The sequence below is a fragment of the Chrysemys picta genome, chromosome 10, assembly GCF_011386835.1.
Source record: "Chrysemys picta bellii isolate R12L10 chromosome 10, ASM1138683v2, whole genome shotgun sequence".
Taxonomy (NCBI): domain Eukaryota; kingdom Metazoa; phylum Chordata; order Testudines; family Emydidae; genus Chrysemys; species Chrysemys picta.
The window spans coordinates 80,807,456-80,827,447 of NC_088800.1; the positions used below are offsets into that span (position 1 = coordinate 80,807,456).

At 40.8% G+C, this 19,992-nt stretch overlaps 1 protein-coding gene across 4 annotated transcripts; it reads right to left on the reverse strand.

Annotated features, from left to right (window-relative positions):
* Positions 1-1,129: 1,129 nt before the first annotated feature.
* COPS3 (COP9 signalosome subunit 3) lies at positions 1,130-18,664 on the reverse strand. Of its 4 annotated transcripts, none has more exons than XM_065560183.1 (12): positions 18,478-18,664; positions 15,091-15,220; positions 12,747-12,859; positions 12,602-12,651; positions 11,542-11,702; positions 10,547-10,726; positions 8,931-9,071; positions 7,819-7,992; positions 6,323-6,409; positions 5,751-5,864; positions 5,196-5,276; positions 1,130-4,934 (listed from the first exon to the last, which is right to left on the reverse strand). In XM_065560183.1, the coding sequence occupies exons 5-12, from the start codon at positions 11,590-11,592 to the stop codon at positions 4,881-4,883; spliced, it is 882 nt and encodes a 293-aa protein (XP_065416255.1). In that variant the 5' UTR covers positions 11,593-11,702; positions 12,602-12,651; positions 12,747-12,859; positions 15,091-15,220; positions 18,478-18,664; the 3' UTR covers positions 1,130-4,880. The 4 variants fall into 4 exon arrangements, with proteins under 4 accessions (XP_065416255.1, XP_005289085.1, XP_065416254.1 ...); XM_005289028.5 differs by having other exon boundaries at positions 11,542-11,634; positions 18,478-18,659; XM_065560182.1 differs by lacking the exon at positions 15,091-15,220 and having other exon boundaries at positions 11,542-11,634; positions 18,478-18,661.
* Positions 18,665-19,992: the final 1,328 nt, after the last annotated feature.

Sequence of the window (19,992 nt, forward strand, 5' to 3'; positions counted from 1 at the left end):
CTTGAGAAACCACACTGATGATATTTATCTATTTGATCTTGTATTTAGCTGGCACTCCCAGCACCTTTCCCAGACCTGAAGAGGAGCTCTCTGTAAGCTCAAAAGCTTGTCTCTCTCACCAGCAGAAATTGGTCCAATAAAAGATATGACCTCACCCACCTCGTGTATCTAATATCCTGGGATTGACATGGCTACAACATTGTATTAACTTCTACATGTCAAGGCTAATTTCCCTAGGATTACCAAAGATCAGTGTCTTTTTTTGATATAAGCAATGCATCCCAGTGTTAAAGTATGATTAAAAACAGTTGATTTTAAAACATTTTCTCAAATATATATCTACATAATTGATCTAGCCGTGTCACATTTGGTGCCATCGTGTTTGTGGGAGAAAGGGCTTTTGAACGAAACAATGTCCTCAGAAATGGGTTGAGTTGGGTATTATCAACATTTCCACCAACTGAAGGAACTGGAGCTGGGAGGGGTGGGGTGAGGGCAAAGAGCAAGTCCCTCTGTCTTGCCGCAGCTGGTGGCACTATTGAAATTATGATTCTGTAGATGTTTTTGAACCAAACGACACTCCCCTTACCTGTCAATCACTACTTGCCCATGTAATGAGATTTTACTACATTATGCGCCCAGCCAAATGCTCCCATTGAAGTTTATGCAACATAGGCTAGTGCTGATAACCAATGTTACAAGCCTTTACATATAAAACCACCACATGAGACTTCACATACACCAAACATAGGAATTTGCATTCTGGTTCATCGAATTCAGCATCCTGCCTCCAACAGTGGCCTGCTCCAGACGTTTGAGAAGAAGGCGTAGGAACCGCCCGATAGGCAAATGCCCGTGCACCAAGCATCTTCCATTTCTACTAGAGATGCAGCATGAACTTTGAGCCTTTGCCAATCACTATAGAAACTCCTGACTAAAGCACAATGCATCGTCAAGTGCACTGGAAGCTGTATAGTGTCACTCTAGACAGCATTACGGCTCTTGGACAGAGTTAATGTTGCTAAAAAAATGGGGAAACCCCCCCCCCACAGCTGTAGTGTAGCCAATTCAAAGCCTCAGCTAACATCTCACTATTATAGGCGTAGTATATGTAAGACAAACTAAAAAGTTACACTTCTGTTTGTGATCTTTATTTTTCAATAGTACATTTAAACAACTTCTCAGGACTAACCTTCTCAGCCATTCTGGCCATGCAGCAAACCACATTTCCTAAGTTATACAGATAACCTATGACAACACAAGAAATGGGTCACAATTGTAGCCTAGTAAAAGGAGGGGAAAGGTGTGCAGAAAGAAGCAATTTTAGTCAAGCAGCAGCACCTGGAGCAATGGCAAGTATATTGCATGTGTGAAAAGCTCAGTGAACTGGTTATGCTGCAGTGCTCCTTAAAAATGGCACAAATATTACAGGAAGATATCCAAAAGCAACTTCTGGTCCTCTCTCAACTATTTCAACCTCTGTTAAACATCTGAATTAAAGGCCCCACCCTGTGGCTAGAAACTGTAGTTGCAAGATGGTTTAAGGAAAGGTATAGCTTACCCTCAGCAAATTGAAGTACAGTTGCAAACTAGATACACCAATGTATTAGATTTATTTCACTGTACATGCATCTAATAGTTTGTGGATGCATCTTGTGGGCACTTATGACATGAAGATTGTGGCCACAGGATTTTTGAGCTTTTAAATTCAGTTGAGTGTAGCATGCGGTGTTAAGTTTAATCATATGTTTTTCCCTAAAATAGTATTTAAATCCAGAAGGCTTAAGTGGTGGCAAAGCTTCCAGTCCCTCATTGGGGTCTGAACTGTTCTGCACCTTTCAATGACCAGGTCAGATGAAAGCAATGCAAGGAGTTAATTTGTTGAAAACCTACAAAACTTTATTTGCAAGAGTCCCAGAGGATATACAGATGCCAGAACTGAGTCATCCTAGGCTGTGGTCACTCTTGTCCTACTTCAGCCCTTCCAACTGCCACTGTCTTGGGGCACTATGGGTCATGTTAGATGGTAAGCTCTAATGAGCTAGGATCTTGATTACAATTTTCAAAGCCAATTAGAGGATTTATCTACCCAGCTTCTGTCCGTTCCAATGAGAATGGGATGGCTAAACCTGCCAGCTGGCTTTGAACATCTCAACACATCTTTTAAACATTTAGAACACTAAAATACTGTAGCATAAAACAAGGACTATAGAACTTGGACATTTTATAGGTGTTTACACACCACCCTTTAAACTTGTTTATGTGGCTTATTTGACCAGTATGAGGACAAAAAAAAAAAAGCAAATTATACAACTGTTAAGAAGCAGCTCTATCAAATCAACTGCATGACTAACACTAGTTTGCTCAGTGGTACTATATTAAGCTAAGTAGTTTGTTGACAGTTATTTGAGACAAGTCCACAAAAGCACAAATAGGAACGGCTTAAAGTTGTATAGTTGAATGATCACTTAGAAAATAGATGAAGGTTGGTGGGGTTTTTTAAACTATTAAAATCCTTTGGTTATATTCACTTCCTATGCCATGTTTTTAATGATTCTTCTATGTACAAGCTGCAGTTTGTGGTTAGCCATTTTTTGTATCTGTTGTGTAGTGACTGCACATAGTGAAGGACTCTTTCACAACCCAGCTTCACACTTGAACCTGCAGTGCTACCAATCTTTAAGATATTTCTAGAGCACCAAACAGGATAGCACATTCAGCATTTTAAATCACCACAGGATTAAACAGGAGAGAAGGTTGGGAAGGAGCAAGGCCCAGATTTGTAAACATATTTAGGTGTAGCAGTGTTCAATTTAGAAGCCCAAATCCCATTTGGATTCAAGTGCATAAAGCCCGTTTGAAAATGAGATGTGGGCTCCTAACTCAGTTTAGGCATTGCAAGGCTGACTGTCATCGTGTCCAAATGTCTTTAAAAATCTGAGTCTAAGACTTAAAATCACAAATCTTTACTAATTACAAGTGTGGCAAGGCAAGTTATGAGAGACAAGGGCTTGTTGTAAGGTTAGGTGTGAAAGCTGCCTTCAATATAGAAGCTGTTTTATGATGAGATGCAGCACATCCAAGGATGCGTCTACACAGGAAAAAAATAGACCCTGCTGCAGTGAGTCTCGGGACCCAGTCTATATACCTGGGCTCTATGCTAAAAACAGCTGTGCAGATGTTCTGGCTAGGGCTGCTGAAGTCTACTGAGGGGGGTGGATTTCACAGCTCAAGCTGGAACATCTAGACAGCTATTTTTAGCGCTGTAGCATGAGCCCGAATCTATAGACCTGGGCTCTGAGATTTGCTGTTGTAGGGGTTTTGTTTGGCTGGGTAGACATACAAAATAATGGAGCAAGCCGTTTAGGGGAAATGGTTTTAAACACTCATACACCAGCTACAGACGAGCTTGCACATCGTTTTTCCTTTTACTGGAGAGGGCATACCTCTGTCAAGGAAGGCTCTGCTAGATTTAGAGCTCTTTAAAACAGGTCCCAATATCAGCGTTAGAAGCACAGGTGCTTTATAGCCACAGGGCCTTCAGTGGTGCTCAGCTCCCATGGAGATACTTAAGTGGGCGCTGTGGGATGCTGAGCAATTCTGAAAAATCTGACTCAGTGACAAGTTTCTGATTGACAGCAGGAAGGCAGCAGTGATGGCGACTGTTTCAAAAGTGCTCTGTTAACAGTGAGAAGTTTCAGATATACAAAAACTACAAAACAACAGCCAACCTGTTGATTCAATGGGTAAGCTACTTAAATAATTCAACAAGGCATCTATGGTTGAAATGAATCCTTGGATTTCAAACTGCAGAACACTATTCCAGCATACGTTACCTCCATAGGATATGTCTGCTTTTATATTAGTAGTGTATTAAAAGTGCCACAGAGAGGTAAGCCTCAACAGTAGCTCTATAGTATCCTTGTACTTAAACGGAATTCACATACAGCCAAGTTCCAGGCTGTTTTAAAAGCCCCTTTATGTCAGGTTGTGTTGTCTTGAGCCACTAGAGTTCTTTTCAATGCAAACTGGACTTCACTTCCGTCTTGCCCCACAAGATCCAGGTTTTAAAGATACCTTTTTGCTTAGCTCTAGAAAATTTTCATCTGATTGCAAGAATATCCCATTAATATTGAAGGACATTAATTATATCATTGGTTTTTAAATTACTGGCATAAAATAAGTAGTTGTCATATATAGAGGACCCTACAGCCTTTTGCGCTCTACAGCAGAGCCAGCTAATGCCACATTCTAATTCCATACCAGCACGGGAATGCTATGATAATATTCTCAGCCTTTTGGGATGAAGAGGGTTTATATTTAATCACTTAATAGACAGCTGCCAGCTGGATTGGGTAGGGATAGAATGTAAGTTTACAAAAATTGTTACTCTTAAATAAAGTAAATTATTTTTTCTATACATATGATAAATAAATCTGTATTTATAGAGCAAACCGAGTCCAAAATGCTTTCAAATAATGAACTAATAATTGTTTTGTATAAGTGACCCATACTTGTTTGTATTCTTCCCTGAACAAACACACTTTAAACAAATTTTGTAGGAGAGGAAAAAGGACTGCTACAGAAACAGCAACATTCAAACCATTTAAAACAAAAGGAAGATTATTTAATGCATTAACGATGTTAATCTGAAGATAAATAAATCCACAACAGACTTTAAAATTTCTTTGAGATTTCCTTTCTTTGCAGAGAATATTTTTGAAATCATACAGTACTGAGAAGGTGTCATTTTATTTTCTAAATGTCCAGGTGAAAGCCTCAGTTCTCTCTGCTCTCTTCATAGGACTTTTCAATGCCCAGTCCAAAAGGTGGTTTTCTTTAGCTTTTACTTTAAAACAGAATAGTGGCCAATGTTAATTTCAAGAATAACTTGAAGGTTTGCTTCCTGAATCATCTTCTTGAGAGCCCATACTCTGTAAGGGAAGAAGAGAAGTTAATTCTGTAAAAAGTCTTTCCCAAGATTTATTTTCATCCTAAGCATAACTCTAAAATGTCTAATCATAAGAGATAGGAAAATAAAGTACACATGAAAGAACCTACACTCTCCCTTTTTGCCCAGTGCTCACCATGTGGCGTTTACCCACTTTCCACATCTGACTTTGTTTTAATGTATGACTTTATTTAGATTCTTAAGTTCAGTATACATTCTCGGTGAAAGACCTTATGTCAGTTACCTTCTGCACAAACTGAGGGTTCACAGTGATCTCTTGATCCATGGCTTTCAGTCGTTCGTCAAGCTCTATACATTTCAGCATCTGAGAAAGGCATGTTGAAAACAACAAGCTGATTAGTTTTTCCAAGTCCATTTATAGTTCAGATGTGTTATTAGCCAATGAAAAGGAAGTATTTCGTAGCCAATGTTACAGATGAACAAGATTTTAAAATAGAAGAGTAATTTTTCTAGTATTTAACTGAAAGTCAATCCTATTGACCTCACAGTCAATATTATGGGGTCAAAGTGCTGGCATACCTCAGCTTGTACCTAGCATACAATAGGGAACTCAGCACTGACAGTAATTGCCTAGTAGAGATGGTAAATGACTACAACCTAATTGCTACAATAGCAGAATAATTTCATAGCCCTGCATTTCTGCTATATTGAGGTGCTTCACCTTGTAAAGCACCTGGCTTCCACTAATTCAAGAAGTGAATGCATCACAAAATCTCTCCTTATAACACCACTATTAGATTTTGAAGGAAATAGCAAGAATGTATTAAATGTTATTTACCTCCTGATCAATGTTATGAAGCATAGCCGGATTGTTGTATTTTTCAGGATTATCATGGAAACAGACCATACCATCTTTCTGATTAATACTTGCAAAGATTTCACCATCTTCTATCTGAAAGAGGTGAAACAGTTTGTAATACAAAGATTAACCTGAATACGGAAGAGTAAAAAAAAAAAAAAAAGTTTAGATAGCCCACAGTAATGATTCAAACACTGATCTTAAATATATTTTAGAACTTAATCATCAGTCTTGGTTCTTCCTTCCCAACAGTCTATTCCAAACAGAGGAGTGTACATCATTCTAGTACAAGACAGGCATTACCAATGTTTGGTTTGGACTAAAGCAGTTCAGAAGTTTTTGGCCAGGAGGCGGCAGCCTAAAAATCAGGGCAGGCTTCCCGTAGCTTCTTATTTGCCCCCTACAAAAGTCCTACAGTGGACAATCGGGGATTGCCATTGCTAAATCAAATATTGACTGGTCACATCAGAATATTAACAAATTATAGTCCTTAAAGCTATTTGGGTCTGTTTTGTAATTAAAAGCCATTTTAGTCAAGTAACATTCCTTACCATGTGAAGGACGTATTTTTCTGCTTCCTGCGGCCCCGATAGCTGCACTCTACTTGCCATATCTTGTAATGACAGGGTTAAAAATGTCTGAAAGTTAGAAGCATAGCAAACCATTATAGTCTGAAGCCACCTGCTGTTCCTATGAGTTCTTTATGGCCCACATAAAGAACCACATTTTTTAAACTGATCTGTTGACTGATAATGGTGGGAACATGCAGAATAGGCAGGTAGTACAATTCTTTCCTTCCTAAGGGAAGCTTAGGTGATGTCAAGCTTCCTTTTTCCCCATGAATGTTCTCTGCCAGACTAATACAGCTATTTCTTTCTAGAGACGTATCACATTATTTGAGAAATGGACTACAGAAGTAAAACAATGCTATTACAGTAGAACCTCAGAGTTATGAACACCTTGGGAATGGAGATTGTTGGTAACTCTGAAATGTTCGTAACTCTGAACAAAACATGGTGGTTCTTTCAAAAGTTTACAACTGAACAGTGACTTAATACAGCTTTGAACCTTTACTATGGAGAAGAAAAATGCTACTTTCCCTTTATTTTTTTAGTAGTTTACATTTAACACAGTACTGTACTTGCGGGGTTTTTTTGGTCTCTGCTGCTGCCTGATTGTGTACTTCCGGTTCCGTATGAGGTGTGTGGTTGACTGGTAGTTCTTAACTATGGTGTTCGTAACTGAGGTTCTACTGTACATCATATGCCTGTGGTACACACCATTTGAGTTAATTTAAGCAAGAGAGTATCTTAACTTTCCCTCGTGTCAAGTATCAGGAGGTAGCCGTGTTAGTCTGTATCCACAAAAACAACAAGGTGCCACCGGACTCCTTGTTGTTAACTTTCCCTGATCAACTCTAGGAACCAATATGATCTCTACTCATAGTTGCATTTGTAACTGACCCCACTTCTTCTGCCACTGGACAGTCCCACCCTTCCTACTCAAGAACTCAGATGCAGTTGTAAAGTTCAGTTTCCCACAGAAGACGGGTAACCTGGGGGGACGGACACACCATCCTTACTGACTTCTTTGGCTACATACAAAAGCTGTGGGCAAGTTCTCAGCGGATATAAGTCAGCATAGCCCATTGACTTCCATGGGGTAGTACACCAGTTTACTCCAAGGACTCGAAGCTTCGGCATAAGGAGGAGGCAGGCAAGTGAATCTATATATGTAATATAGAAGCAGAGAGGCCCCCTACTTCTGTATCCAGAGCTCTTTTGTATTCCTCATACAAAAATACACATTTACTTTTATTTAAAATATGGTTAATTTTCACTTCTCGTTGGCACTATATTCAACAGATGCATTTACTAAAAAATGCAACTACTTTTTAAAGTGACTATTACAGACAATCAATGTACTATAGATTGGATCAATCACAATTTCATACACACAAGACAATTTTTAGATTAGCTCTTCCAGAAATAGTGTGCTAAATCCAGAAAGTCTGGATGACTGATGCCAAAAGAAAACCTGCACCTACCTTGGTTAACCTCTGTATATTCTTTTTATAAAGAGATGACAAGCACTGCTTAACCAGCCCCATATTGTTATCTCTGGTGAATGTTTCACTATGTTTGTTGACCAAGTTTCGAAGCTCCGATGGTTTATTGGTTGAATAAACTTGTGCTAATTCATGGTACGCATTACTAAGGGGCTGTAATTAGAAAAACAGATTTTTAATGCATATGGAATTCAATTTTACAACAGTCTATTTAATAGTTTTGCACTGAAAGTTATTTAAGCCACTCTTATTGTCAACACCATACAACTTTTTTTTTTTTTTTTTTTTTAAAGGGGCTCAGGTCCCCCAGTGAATCAATGCACTAGACTTTCACCTCTGAAGATCTAGATTTAAAGCTTGTAGTACACAAATGAAGTAAGTTTGGTGGTTTCAACCTAGTTCCCAAACATCTGTTCGTATCACAAAAGCATAAGAGTCAGATGGTAGTCTCCTTGAGGCAGGGACTGTCTTTGTACTCTACCTATATTCAAGCCAAGGGGTTCAGATCCTGCTTAGGGGCTTTAGGTACCACTGCAATATTAAATATCCACATTTAGAATCTCTGCACAATAAACTGAATTATTTGTTATAGCATTGCTGAGATTCAAGCAGAGATCAGCCACGTGAAACTAGAGGGTTTTTGTTTTGTTTCAGGACATGGACACCACACACAAAGAACTAATGGGAAACTTAAGGAGCCTTGCTTACTATCTAGCAAAAGAAGGCGGCTAGTGAGTTCACCAAGTGCATTATTAAGATGTCAGATTGATAAATGTGAAGCCAGTTTATTCTTTTGCCGGGAATCTATTTCTATTTAAGATGTAACGACTGTGTTACAACATAATCAAGTGCTTATGTTTAAAATATATATAACTGAGAAGGCATGCAATCACTTTCTAGCCATGCCTTTTTTCTGGCTTACAAACAAGCACAAGCCCGAATGACATTTGTTCCTAACATTTTCAATAATCTAGAACAGTAAACAGAACTGCATAAAAGATCCAAGGAAGACAGATTCTTGGCAAACATTGCAACTTTTTATTCTGAATGTATAGTCCAGGTTATTGTTCAACTGCCTTTGAAAAACTTACCTTAATGAATCTACCCACTATCTGAGAAGTGTACTTCGGTAGCTGTTGAACTTTGCCAAGTAGTATCAAAGAAACTAAAATGTACTTTTTATACGATTCCAACATAATATGACTGACTGCCATGGCTGGAGTAGTTATTGCCTAAGCAAGAGAAAGGGATGGGAATAAAAAATGAATGTCTCTGGCATAAACTGTATTAAAAATCATTTCTAGAATTAAATCTCCATATGTAAAAGGGAAGTGCTGGAACATGTAATTCACCAGTGTCTGTTAGGCTCTATGGAAATGAAAGTTAGTTTAGTGAGAATCACTCAAAAGTGCCTAAAAAGCAACTTCTGGACCAGCTGCTCAAAAACACAACATAACATTTTGTATAGTGAAACTGGTCTTAAAATGACCCCACGAGGATCAAAACAAAAAACGTTTTCATTTAGTAGTGGTGGGCTTTAAGTACAGATCAAGCATTGTACTTGAAACCTTTGGGAGCCTTTGAAGAGATTACTTGTAGGAGGGGCTGGCTACTGAAGGTAGTTGGGTCATTTTCCATAAGATTTTTATCCATTACAAATACGTACAAAGGTTTTGAAAAGCTTTAGATCATTCGTTTGTACAGAAAAATCATTTAAATTCAAGAGTGCCAAAAAAGGTTAGAGGGAAAGTCAAGTTAAATCCCTTTTGTCTCAAGGTTTTACCCCTGCTAGAACACCTACAATCACCAAAAGAGCGGAAAAAAAGTTTACTTTGTGCATTTGACCGCATTTGTCGTCTACGGAATTTCCCATTTGTGGATCTTTCACGCAGAAATAAGGAGAAAGAAAAGCCATTTACAAATAATTAGAAAAACAAGAGTGACCGCAAACACCAAAAATTAGTAGTGGTTTCAGGGGCAGGTGTACTACCTGAAACCACTAAACTGATTTTTCTTGAAGTTAGCATGTGATTTTAAATCTAAATAATGTTTATGAAAGTCAGCCTGTGAATTGTTGCCATCCACTATGAAATAAGAAACAAATGGCAATCCAAGAAAGTTTAAAAGGAGATAAAAAGCGACAAGCATTTGGTATCCAGGTTCAGCCATACAATCTTACAGGCATGTAACCAGATCCCTTGAGGGGTTCTATGGTGCAGTAACACTTGGATTTTTGGCTGGAAATGCACAATGGGACATTATTTGCAGCCACACAATTTTTTTTCCTATACAGCCCTGATTTCAGCAGAAAAGGATATAGCAAAATCCTAGAATAACTGAACACACATCTAACTTAGATCTGCTAGATAACTATATGTGGTGCAGATATAAAATAGCAGTAGTGAAGTGTATATATATATATATATATATATATATATATATATATATATATATATATATATATATATATATATATAAGGCACTCAAATACTGTGGTGATGAGCAGCAGTATAAAACTCCAGGATAGGTATGTTTAACACAAGTAGAGGTACAAAAATAAGAAGTGAAGACTCTCATACCCTATAGTATGAAAAGAGCCAGAACTGATTTTTTGGGGAAGTTTAAAAAACCCTATACATACAGTTTTGGACTTTCAACCAATCACATTTCTGATCTTCCCACAGACTTTTGATTCAGAGAAAGTTACCTGTTCGTAAAAGTAGAGCGCTCTTTCAAAGTTCTTTAGCCCAGTGTATATCATCCCACCATAGTAGTAGTAACATAAAAAGTGCTTTGCATCATATGCCCCATTCTCTTTACAAATATCCATCATGTCCACATCTAGATATGGGAGGGCAGGTTTAAAGCATTTTGCTAACAAACAGAGCTACAAGAAAATAAACCAGGGTTACATGACAGACACCTCTATTCCATCTTAAAAAACAGCAACTAAAATTCAGTTTAGTACCATTTATTAATCTCAATGCACTTTATTGCACAAATGCAAGTAGCAACACAATCCAGGAAATGGTGCAATGCCAGTAGTGTTTTACTATAGGCTGGTCATAACCATTATGAGATCTTGCAATATACGAACACCACTGATGAGCCATTACAAATGATCTTAATGTTAAAATAACTCCACCCTAATTTGCAAATCTGCCTGAAACATTCTACACAAGCTAGCCTGCTGGCAGCACGAAGTGCCACATGGGACATCCCAGTTCAGGCCCCGTGCCCTGGGAGCTAAAACAGAAATGCAAAAACAGAAAATTCAGCTTAGAGAGGTTGGAAGAGACATGAAAATGCCTCATGCCATTGTTGAGCAAACCTCCTCTGGATAACACTCAACAATGTCTGGCCATGGAAGGAGCTGTGTGCTGCCCCCCTCAGCAAAAGGAAGGATCCCCACCATCCAGACTTTCAGAAGTGAGGGGGGGGGGGGGAGGTGAGAGCACGGGAAGGGGGAGAGAATGACAACAAAATAAAGGATCTGAGAAGATCCATTACAAATCCCATTCTAATGATTTCCATTATTAAAACGTCAGCATATCTTATGATTTACTACGATCATAAAACCCACTATACTTGTACTCAATTCCTCCATTTCAGAAGAATGAAGCACACATTCGCTCACTGCACAAAGGGATTGGGCCAATTTAAAATTTTTACTCCTGGTATAAGCCTGATATAATCTTTTACCTGGCAGAGATCTGCATGTATTGAGGTCAGCTGGTTTGTGTTCATCTGCATCTTGTCTATGGCTTGTCTGAGAATGCCAATTCCTCGCAGGGGCTGTCAGAAATTACATCTCTTTCAGATAATTTCTCATAGATGGCAGCACATTGGATCTTATGTTGACACTTACAAATGAAAAATAACACTAATTGATAGGTTACATTTAGTAACAATTACTCTGAGGTTCCCCCTTCCTTGTAGGATACTGCAGTCCCTTCTTAAGAGGTAAAATTATCCTTGGCTATTAACTAGCCTTGGTTTGCTTCTCTTGATGGACTACTAAAATTTAGCATTTCTGCTGCAAAAAGGCAGTTCTATTAAGAGCGCATTATATGGTTAGAATACTTGAAAATTACATTCTCAAAGACCTAATCCTCAGAAAACCAAAAACATGACCCTGTTCACACTGAAGTCAAAAGCAAGACTCCCAATTAGTTTCATTTGGAGCAGAACTGACTTCAACCCTATTTTTTGACTCTAAAGAATAATAAAGTGACTAGAAAGCTAACTTCTTAACCTTACAAATGAGATTCTTAAAGCTTTGTGTTTAGTTAGTCCACTCTAAATGGTCATCACGGTTTGTTGTATATTTTAAGACACTTACTCAGGTGGTAGGCTCACGTGAAGATAATGCTGAAGCCAGTAACAACTGACTGACCGGTACCAATTATTTTGGTACAATCACTTATTTTTGTATATTGTCTAGAGAACTTCAGCTCCATCAAAAATTAATGAGCACAGTGATTTCCTATTTTGTGTATGTTCCATATCATGGTTTATTTACCAGTGCTCTAAAGAATTAATGGTATTTTCTTCTTTTTAGGATCTCTCTGAAATAATCCTTTTTAAAATCTAGTTTTGGATCCATTACCTTCCTATACATATACAAGCAAGAATCCGCAGAGAAACTTTCTTAATGAGGAATTAGCAACAAATCTCAAAACAAGACACTAAGTCTACTATGAACAAATTAAAGACCTTGGATATATAGTCTACTTATTGCTACTAGGTGACATCTGCTTACCTGTTTTCTTTCCACAAGGGCATTTGTTAACTGGTGGCAGAGGCCAGCAACTAGATACAACAATAAAAAAAGTGAAAATCACAAATACCAACTATACCAAATGTAGATTACGTAGGAGTACAGAACAAATTGAAATTTCACTTACAAGTGTCTGTTGCATATCTAATGTGCTCCCCATTACAAGTGCTGATAAAAAGCTGGACCTGCGAGAATAATGTTTCGAAATCAGGGACACTTGGCATAGAAAACTTCACAAACCTAAAAACAAAACAAAACATTAAACACTTAGTTTCTGTAAATAAAAAACTAAGGCATCATCCTGAAATCATCTCCGCAGGGGCAGGTAAACTTCTTCAACTGTGTGGAGCTAACTGCAGACTTGGCCCAAAGTGTATTGTGGACTTTAGTTTGGCATATTAAACCATATAATCCAAGCTTAAGTACCCTGACAGTCCGTGGCTTTACAGAACTCAACTTTGCAAGTATGCTGTCTCAATTGAGAAGAGTAAAAGCATCTTAAACACATGAAAAGGCACACATTTATCTGACAACTACACTGATATTTGAGAATGTGATTAAAAACCCCTCACCTCCATGCAGAGTCTTATGCAAACTTTCACTACAGAGCACGTTACAGCATGTGAAGTAGTAACTTTAATAGCATGAAGAATACTGTAATAGAGCAAACCTAAACAAAAAACCACCATAACACTGCACCACACATTCCCACTCCTCACATTCTTCCCCACCCTAAAGACACATATAAACAAAAAAGTTTGCATTTAGTCAATCAACTTACTTTTTCAAGCTATATATTGCTTAAGTTTATTTTTTTGAGAGCAGAAGTAGTCTTAATGGTTTTGTATTCCCTCCACTACACCAAGAACAAACCACCACATTAGTCCTTCATAAGTACTTCCCATTGACCTTGGAAATATTGATGTACTATTGGTACTGTACCCTTCTACTGGTTCTTCTTTACTGCTTTCTCTCTCTGTCTTATGTATGCTTGTGGTTCCTTCTCAACTAAAATGTTTAGAAGTGTGTTTCTTGAGAAGCATTCAAATTTCTCTCATCTCCTCTTTGACCCCGAACTCTCTGTCATCATAAGTCTGTAAATTTGCATATCACTACCTTCAAAACATTGCCCATGATGACACTACCTTGACTATATCTCCACTGAAATCCTCATGCATGCATTCAGCATACTTCTCCTTGACTGCTGCAAATCCGGGCCTATTCTGTGGCCTCCTCAAATTCCAACCTCCCTCTGAAGCCTTATTCTGAAAAATCTCCAAGGACCTCACTCCACTTACTGCCCATTTATTTTAGGGTGTAGTTAAAAACTGCCTATATTCTTAAACTTCATTTACCTGTTGCAGATGGCTACTGACATACTTGCTATTCCACTTGTCCCTTCACAAAGTCTTTCCACTGTTTGTTCCAGACAGAAGGTACAGTGTGGAAGCCTCGCACTATTTTCCTGTGCTTCTGACTCAATGAATCCATCCGTTCAAATCTCATCATTTAAACATCTCCTCTTACTGACAGTTGCCCTTCCTCCCCTTATTTGTTCTTAAAAACTAAATGTTTTAATTTACTCACCCCCCATGTTTTCACCATTGGTGAGGCACGACAAAGATCGTGTGCTTTTAAAAAAAATTTGTAATGCATTTTTGGGATCCAACTTGCATAAAATGCAATACAAAGTGAAGTCCTGTATGTAGATTTGCAACAAGAACTAGTTTCCTAACAGATGTTTGCAACAAGATCTAGTTTTCTAACAGATGAAGAGGACATTTTTGTTTCAAAAAGTTACTTTATAGAATCCCAGTAGTGCCACTTGTGAAGACACTTCCTTGAAATTATGTGATGTCAGGAAGGAAAGATGGCTCCAACTCCCTACATACAATTTTTCAGTAACTCATCTGTACCCTAACCCCCTACAACAGTTCAACTGCTCTCTTAACCTGCATGATAACAACGAGACCTTCCAGACGGGCAAAATAAATGCTAGCTAAGAAACAGACAGCAGCCCACACTTCTCCATGTATGAAGTGACATTCTGCTTAATGTTATTAATCCAGTTTTCTAATATCCCATTTATGCTTCATAGCTTAAAAACATTTGATTTTTTGTTGAACCCATGAGCAAAAGTAATTATCTATGCAGACCTTCTACATGTAATAAGAAACAGATGTTTCTCATAATTAAAAAAGCGCTTCCTGGGAGCTGTTAGTCATGGTATTTTACCAATTTCAGAACTGGAATAATATCAAAAAAGTGAAACACATAAATCAATATTTTATTTGTAAAAAGAAAGTACACTATAAGAAAAACAAATAACTATAAGCACCAGTATGAAAACAGTGCAGTAAAATGCAAGTATCCAACAGTAATAATTTTGGCTAGCAAGTCACCATACACAGTCTGAAGTTTTGGAAATTGTAAGTAAATTAAGCCTTTAAGTAAAGGAAAGGATCACTTACAAAACAGCAAGAACCCCTAAGGAGTGTTCTTGCACATCCAGGGCACCAAGCACTGTATCCAGATGGGAGAGATTTTTTGCTAGCAGTTCCCCGCTTTTATTGATCAATTCACAAAGCTGGGTCATTTGCCCTGAAATATGAAATACTGCTGTCAAAATTAAGTTAGAACACTAAATGAAAATTACTTGAAGTAGTCAGCATGTCCTCATTTAACACTTCTTTGCTTTTTCCTAGGATTATTTTAAAGAAGCAACTTCATTCAGTGAAGTAGTCAAACCTACTAGTTTGTTGTTGTTAGCAATAGCCTAGGAATCCAGTCTCCCAGGCTAGTGAGGGGACTCACAATAGCTTAAGCTCTCACTTTAAAAAAAATTAAGCTTCCAGTTGTTATGACCGCAGAGAAAACCTTTAAAAGATTAACAGATTGTAAAACCAATGCAGTATCATTTTCCTGAGTCTGCAGCGAGAACTAAGTGCCACAGCAGCTGCTCAGAGTTTTGCAAAGCTACAGGAGTAGAGTTTCACATTTACAGACACACATGGAAAGTCCATCCCCACAAAGTTGTCCATGGACAGCACCCTGGTAGAAGTTTCAGCATCTTCCACCTTCTCAGCAGCTGAGGTGCCAGGAAACTAGTCTTCTTATCAGGGTGCTGTTCCTGAACCTCGGCTTCTTGAATGTCTGATCAGCTTTTTCAGCCTTGTCCATAGCACTTTTGAAGTATATTATGTGGTCTGAAAAATTTAGACTCAACATAACCTCTAGGATAAAAGAGATTGGAGAAAAATCTCTATTTTTTCCAGTTTAGTTTGTGCATACAACAATATTACATCCAGTCACCTGTAGTTTACTGCTTGGGGGAATCAGCACAGCATGGGAAAAGAAAAACATTTCAAATTAAAGAGTGTGCTAAACCTACAAAAACTGACAAAGGGATCAGAGGCAGATGCTGTGCCTCAAACTGTTTTTACTTATCTTTTCAAAAAACACTGGATTTTTAAATCAACTGTGGTCCTCTGAAACAGACTTGGTTCAACTGTCTATTCTGACAGATTAGATACAAACTGAACTGAGAGTCTAACCTCACCTCCTAGAATCTTTGAATCTCTATACATAAAGGGAAGGAGATGCAAACATTGTTCTCATCTCTCTCTAACCTTTTCCTCTAAATTAGGATAAACAATGAAAATTTAGCTTTGAGAAAGGGGTGTGGTCTAATGGTCTGAGTGCAGGACTGGAAACCAGAAACTCCAGAACTGTAATTTTAGCTCTAATAATGACTCCCTCTATGGCCCTAGGGCTATTACTTCATGCATATATCCACCCTATTGGATCATTAAGAGAATTAGAACACTCTGAAGTTATATAATGCTGTGCAACTACTAAACATGATTAGTTTTGATAACTTTCCCCTATTAGATCAATTAAACATCAAAATGCATCTGTTCTGTCAGCATATTGCCAGGCATCAAGCGATCTACATGAACAAATTTCTAAACAAGTTGAATTTTATACAGTATAACAGTTAAAATATATTAAAAGAAAGTTTGAGCCCCACCCAGAAATAACTCAGTCATTAAAGAGATCAAAAGTGGACTTAAATTTTATGAGAAAACATCAATTCTTGACCTGTTTCAAAGATATGAACATCCCACATAGAGAAACAATGGGCTGGTCTACATTAGGTCTGTGAAAAATGTCATGGCCTGTGAGATGCAATTAAGCTGCCCTAAACTCCAGTGTCCGTAGACACCAGCAGGTTGACGGAAGAATTCTTCCATCAATCTAGCTACCTCCTCTCGAAGAGATGGATTTACTACAGAGACAGAAGAACCCCTTCCGTTGCTGCAGTAAGTGTTTATGATGCAGCTGTACTGCTGTAGCATTTCTAGTGTAGACATAAAAAATAAACAAGAAAGCTCAGTATGTAAATACGGTATAAATTTGGGGTTTGAAAAGGCAATTAAGAAAGACTATGCAGAAAACTGGAGTTTGAAAAGACAATGTTATTAAAAGGCTTTCCGCACACAGAGTTAGGAAAGTGCCAATACGTAATCCTAGCAATTTTTTATCATATGCCTCCCTAGGCATAAAATAGCCCTGAAATAAAACAGAATTTCAAAATGACACACTACCATCAATCTATACGCTAGCTGACATAGTACAGCTATACCCTAAATTTGGAGTTAAGACTACTTTCCTAATTTGCAAAACTAAGGTCTGGTCTACACTACAGACCTATATCAGTATAACTACATCAGTCAGGTGTGTGAAAAATCCACACCCGAGTGACAGTTATACTGACCTATCCCCTCTGTAGACAGTGTTATCTCAGCAGGTTCTCCCACCAACATAGCTACTGCCTCTTGGGGAGGTGGATTAACTACGCCAACAGGATAGCTCTCTCATGTCAGCTTAGAGGATCTTCATTAAAACATCGCAGCTGCACTGATGCAGCATTTTAACTGTATATTTGTCCCAAGGTTAAGTTTACACTGCAGTGTAAGAGAGGTTCAGATTTGAGCCCAAAGACTTTGGCAACAGCAGTCAGTGCCTGCTGCTTTCCTGTTCATCTGCAGGCCCGCTAACAAGCAACGGATACCAAAGAGTGAGCAGCCAGGGGATTAAAAACAGTGGGAAGTAGCAATGGTGCCACACTAGAACCCAGCAAATACCACCACTTAGACCAACTACTACTGACCAAACAAATACAGGAGAAGAGTTTTACGTTTCAACTTCTATTCCCCAGCTGTCCTAGAAAATTCCTAAATTTCTGGCCTTTAAGACCAAAACGGGCCCTTATGATTACAGTGACCTCCTGCGTAACACAGGATGCAGAATTACACCACATGCTTTCTCCACCTTGCCCACAGCTTGTGGATGAACAAGAGTGCATCTTTTAGAAAGAGACTTCCCCTCATGAGTTAAAGAGGGGGGGGTGGGAGAGACCCCTACAGATGCCAGCCATGCTACCCTAGTGAGACTAAAGCAGGGCAGGCGGCAATTTCAGTCATGAGCTACATGAAACGCAGTCTGCAGACTCCTGACCATGGCCCCGCAGCCTCCAAGGCAGGAACAGGGCCGGGCCACGTGACAGAAGAGTGGGGGAGTCGGGGGATCCTCCACGACCCGCACATTTCCCCCCCAGCCAGGGGGCGGGGCCTATGGCAGCCCCATCTCCTCTCACCCCCCCGCCGAGATGCACCTGCGCCCCCGGGGCAGGGCGGGGCCCAGGGGAGCCGTCCGCGGCCCCGCGCTCTCCGCACGGCTCAGCCCGGGTCTCAGCAGCCCCGCTCCCCTTCTCCGTGGCCAAGGCCCGGCCCCACCCCTGGCTGCCCTGCGCCCAGGCTCCCGCTCCAGCCGAGCCCAGCTCCCCCCGCGGTCACCTTGTGCCGAGAGCTGCCGGACGCTGTTGACGAACTGCTCCAGGGCGGACGCCATCTTGGCGGCTCTCGGCGCGGCCGCGGCTCTCCGGGGCGGGGGAGAGGGCGGGCAGGCGGCCCGGGCCGAGAGCGGCGGGGGGAAGCGGGAAGGAGGCTCCGCAGCGACGCCGCCACTAGCCAGCCAATCAGCGGGGGTTTCGGGAGCCGCGAGACTACGCTGCTAACGTCACTTCCTCCATGTAACATCGCGAGAGCAACGGCCCGCGGAACAAACGCCCCCTGATGGTTACCATGGGAACCTCCTGCGCCCGCCCGGCATCACGGCCTGATGTAAACGCGCAGACCGCCCAATGCAAGGGCCGTGTTCCAGGCGAAGCCGTGACTCAGCAACGGCTAAGGTGAGAGGCCAGTCAGTGACGTAATCGCGCCACGTCATCTCCTGTCTTCCTTCCCGCACAATATCAGCGTGTCGTCATGTTGCCTTAAACAAAGCACCTAGTGATATCACCCAGCATCCCTAGAATCAGCCCTGCATCGCCTGGCATTGCCCCCCCACCCCCGCCATCACACCAGCATCACCCCCTCTCCACTGTCAGTCATGCCATCGTCCACCCCATCATCGCACTGTCACCGGCATCACACACTCCACCTGCAGTCATGCCATCGTCCACCCCATCATCACACCGTCACCGGCATCACACACTCCACCTGCAGTCATGCCATCGTCCACCCCATCATCACACCGTCACCGGCATCACACACCAGCATCACCCTTTCCCCCCACAGTCCTGCTACCATCCCCCCATCATCACACCGTCACACCAGCATCACCCCGTTCCATCCCCCCCACAGTCATGCTACCATCCCCCCATCATCACGCCGTCACCGGCATCACACAGCATCACCCCCTCTCCACCTGCAGTCATGCCATTGTCCACCCCATCATCACACCGTCACCGGCATCACACACCAGCATCACCCTTTCCCCCCACAGTCATGCTACCATCCCCCCATCATCACACCGTCACACCAGCATCACCCCGTTCCATCCCCCCCACAGTCATGCTACCATAACCCCATCATCACGCCGTCACCGGCATCACACAGCATCACCCCCTCTCCACCTGCAGTCATGCCATTGTCCACCCCATCATCACACCGTCACTGGCATCACACACCAGCATCACCCTTTTCCCCCACAGTCCTGCTACCATCCCCCCATCATCACACCGTCACACCAGCATCACCCCGTTCCATCCCCCCCACAGTCATGCTACCATCCCCCCATCATCACGCCGTCACCGGCATCACACAGCATCACCCCCTCTCCACCTGCAGTCATGCCATCGTCCACCCCATCATCACACCGTCACCGGCATCACACACCAGCATCACCCTTTCCCCCCACAGTCATGCTACCATCCCCCCATCATCACGCCGTCACCGGCATCACACAGCATCACCCCCTCTCCACCTGTAGTCATGCCATCATCCACCCCATCATCACACCGTCACCGG

What these genes read in the sequence shown, in the direction of transcription:
- COPS3 (XM_005289028.5), bottom strand. Translation starts at nt 18,532, where the DNA reads ATGGCGTCCGCCCTGGAGCAGTTCGTCAACAGCGTCCGGCAGCTCTCG. An exon ending in TACATGCAGATCTCTGCCAG is followed by an intron (nt 10,727 to 11,541) that starts GTAAAAGATTAT and finishes ATTTTCTTGTAG; the next exon opens with CTCTGTTTGTTAGCAAAATG. An exon ending in AAAAATACGTCCTTCACATG is followed by an intron (nt 5,865 to 6,322) that starts GTAAGGAATGTT and finishes CACCTCTTTCAG; the next exon opens with ATAGAAGATGGTGAAATCTT.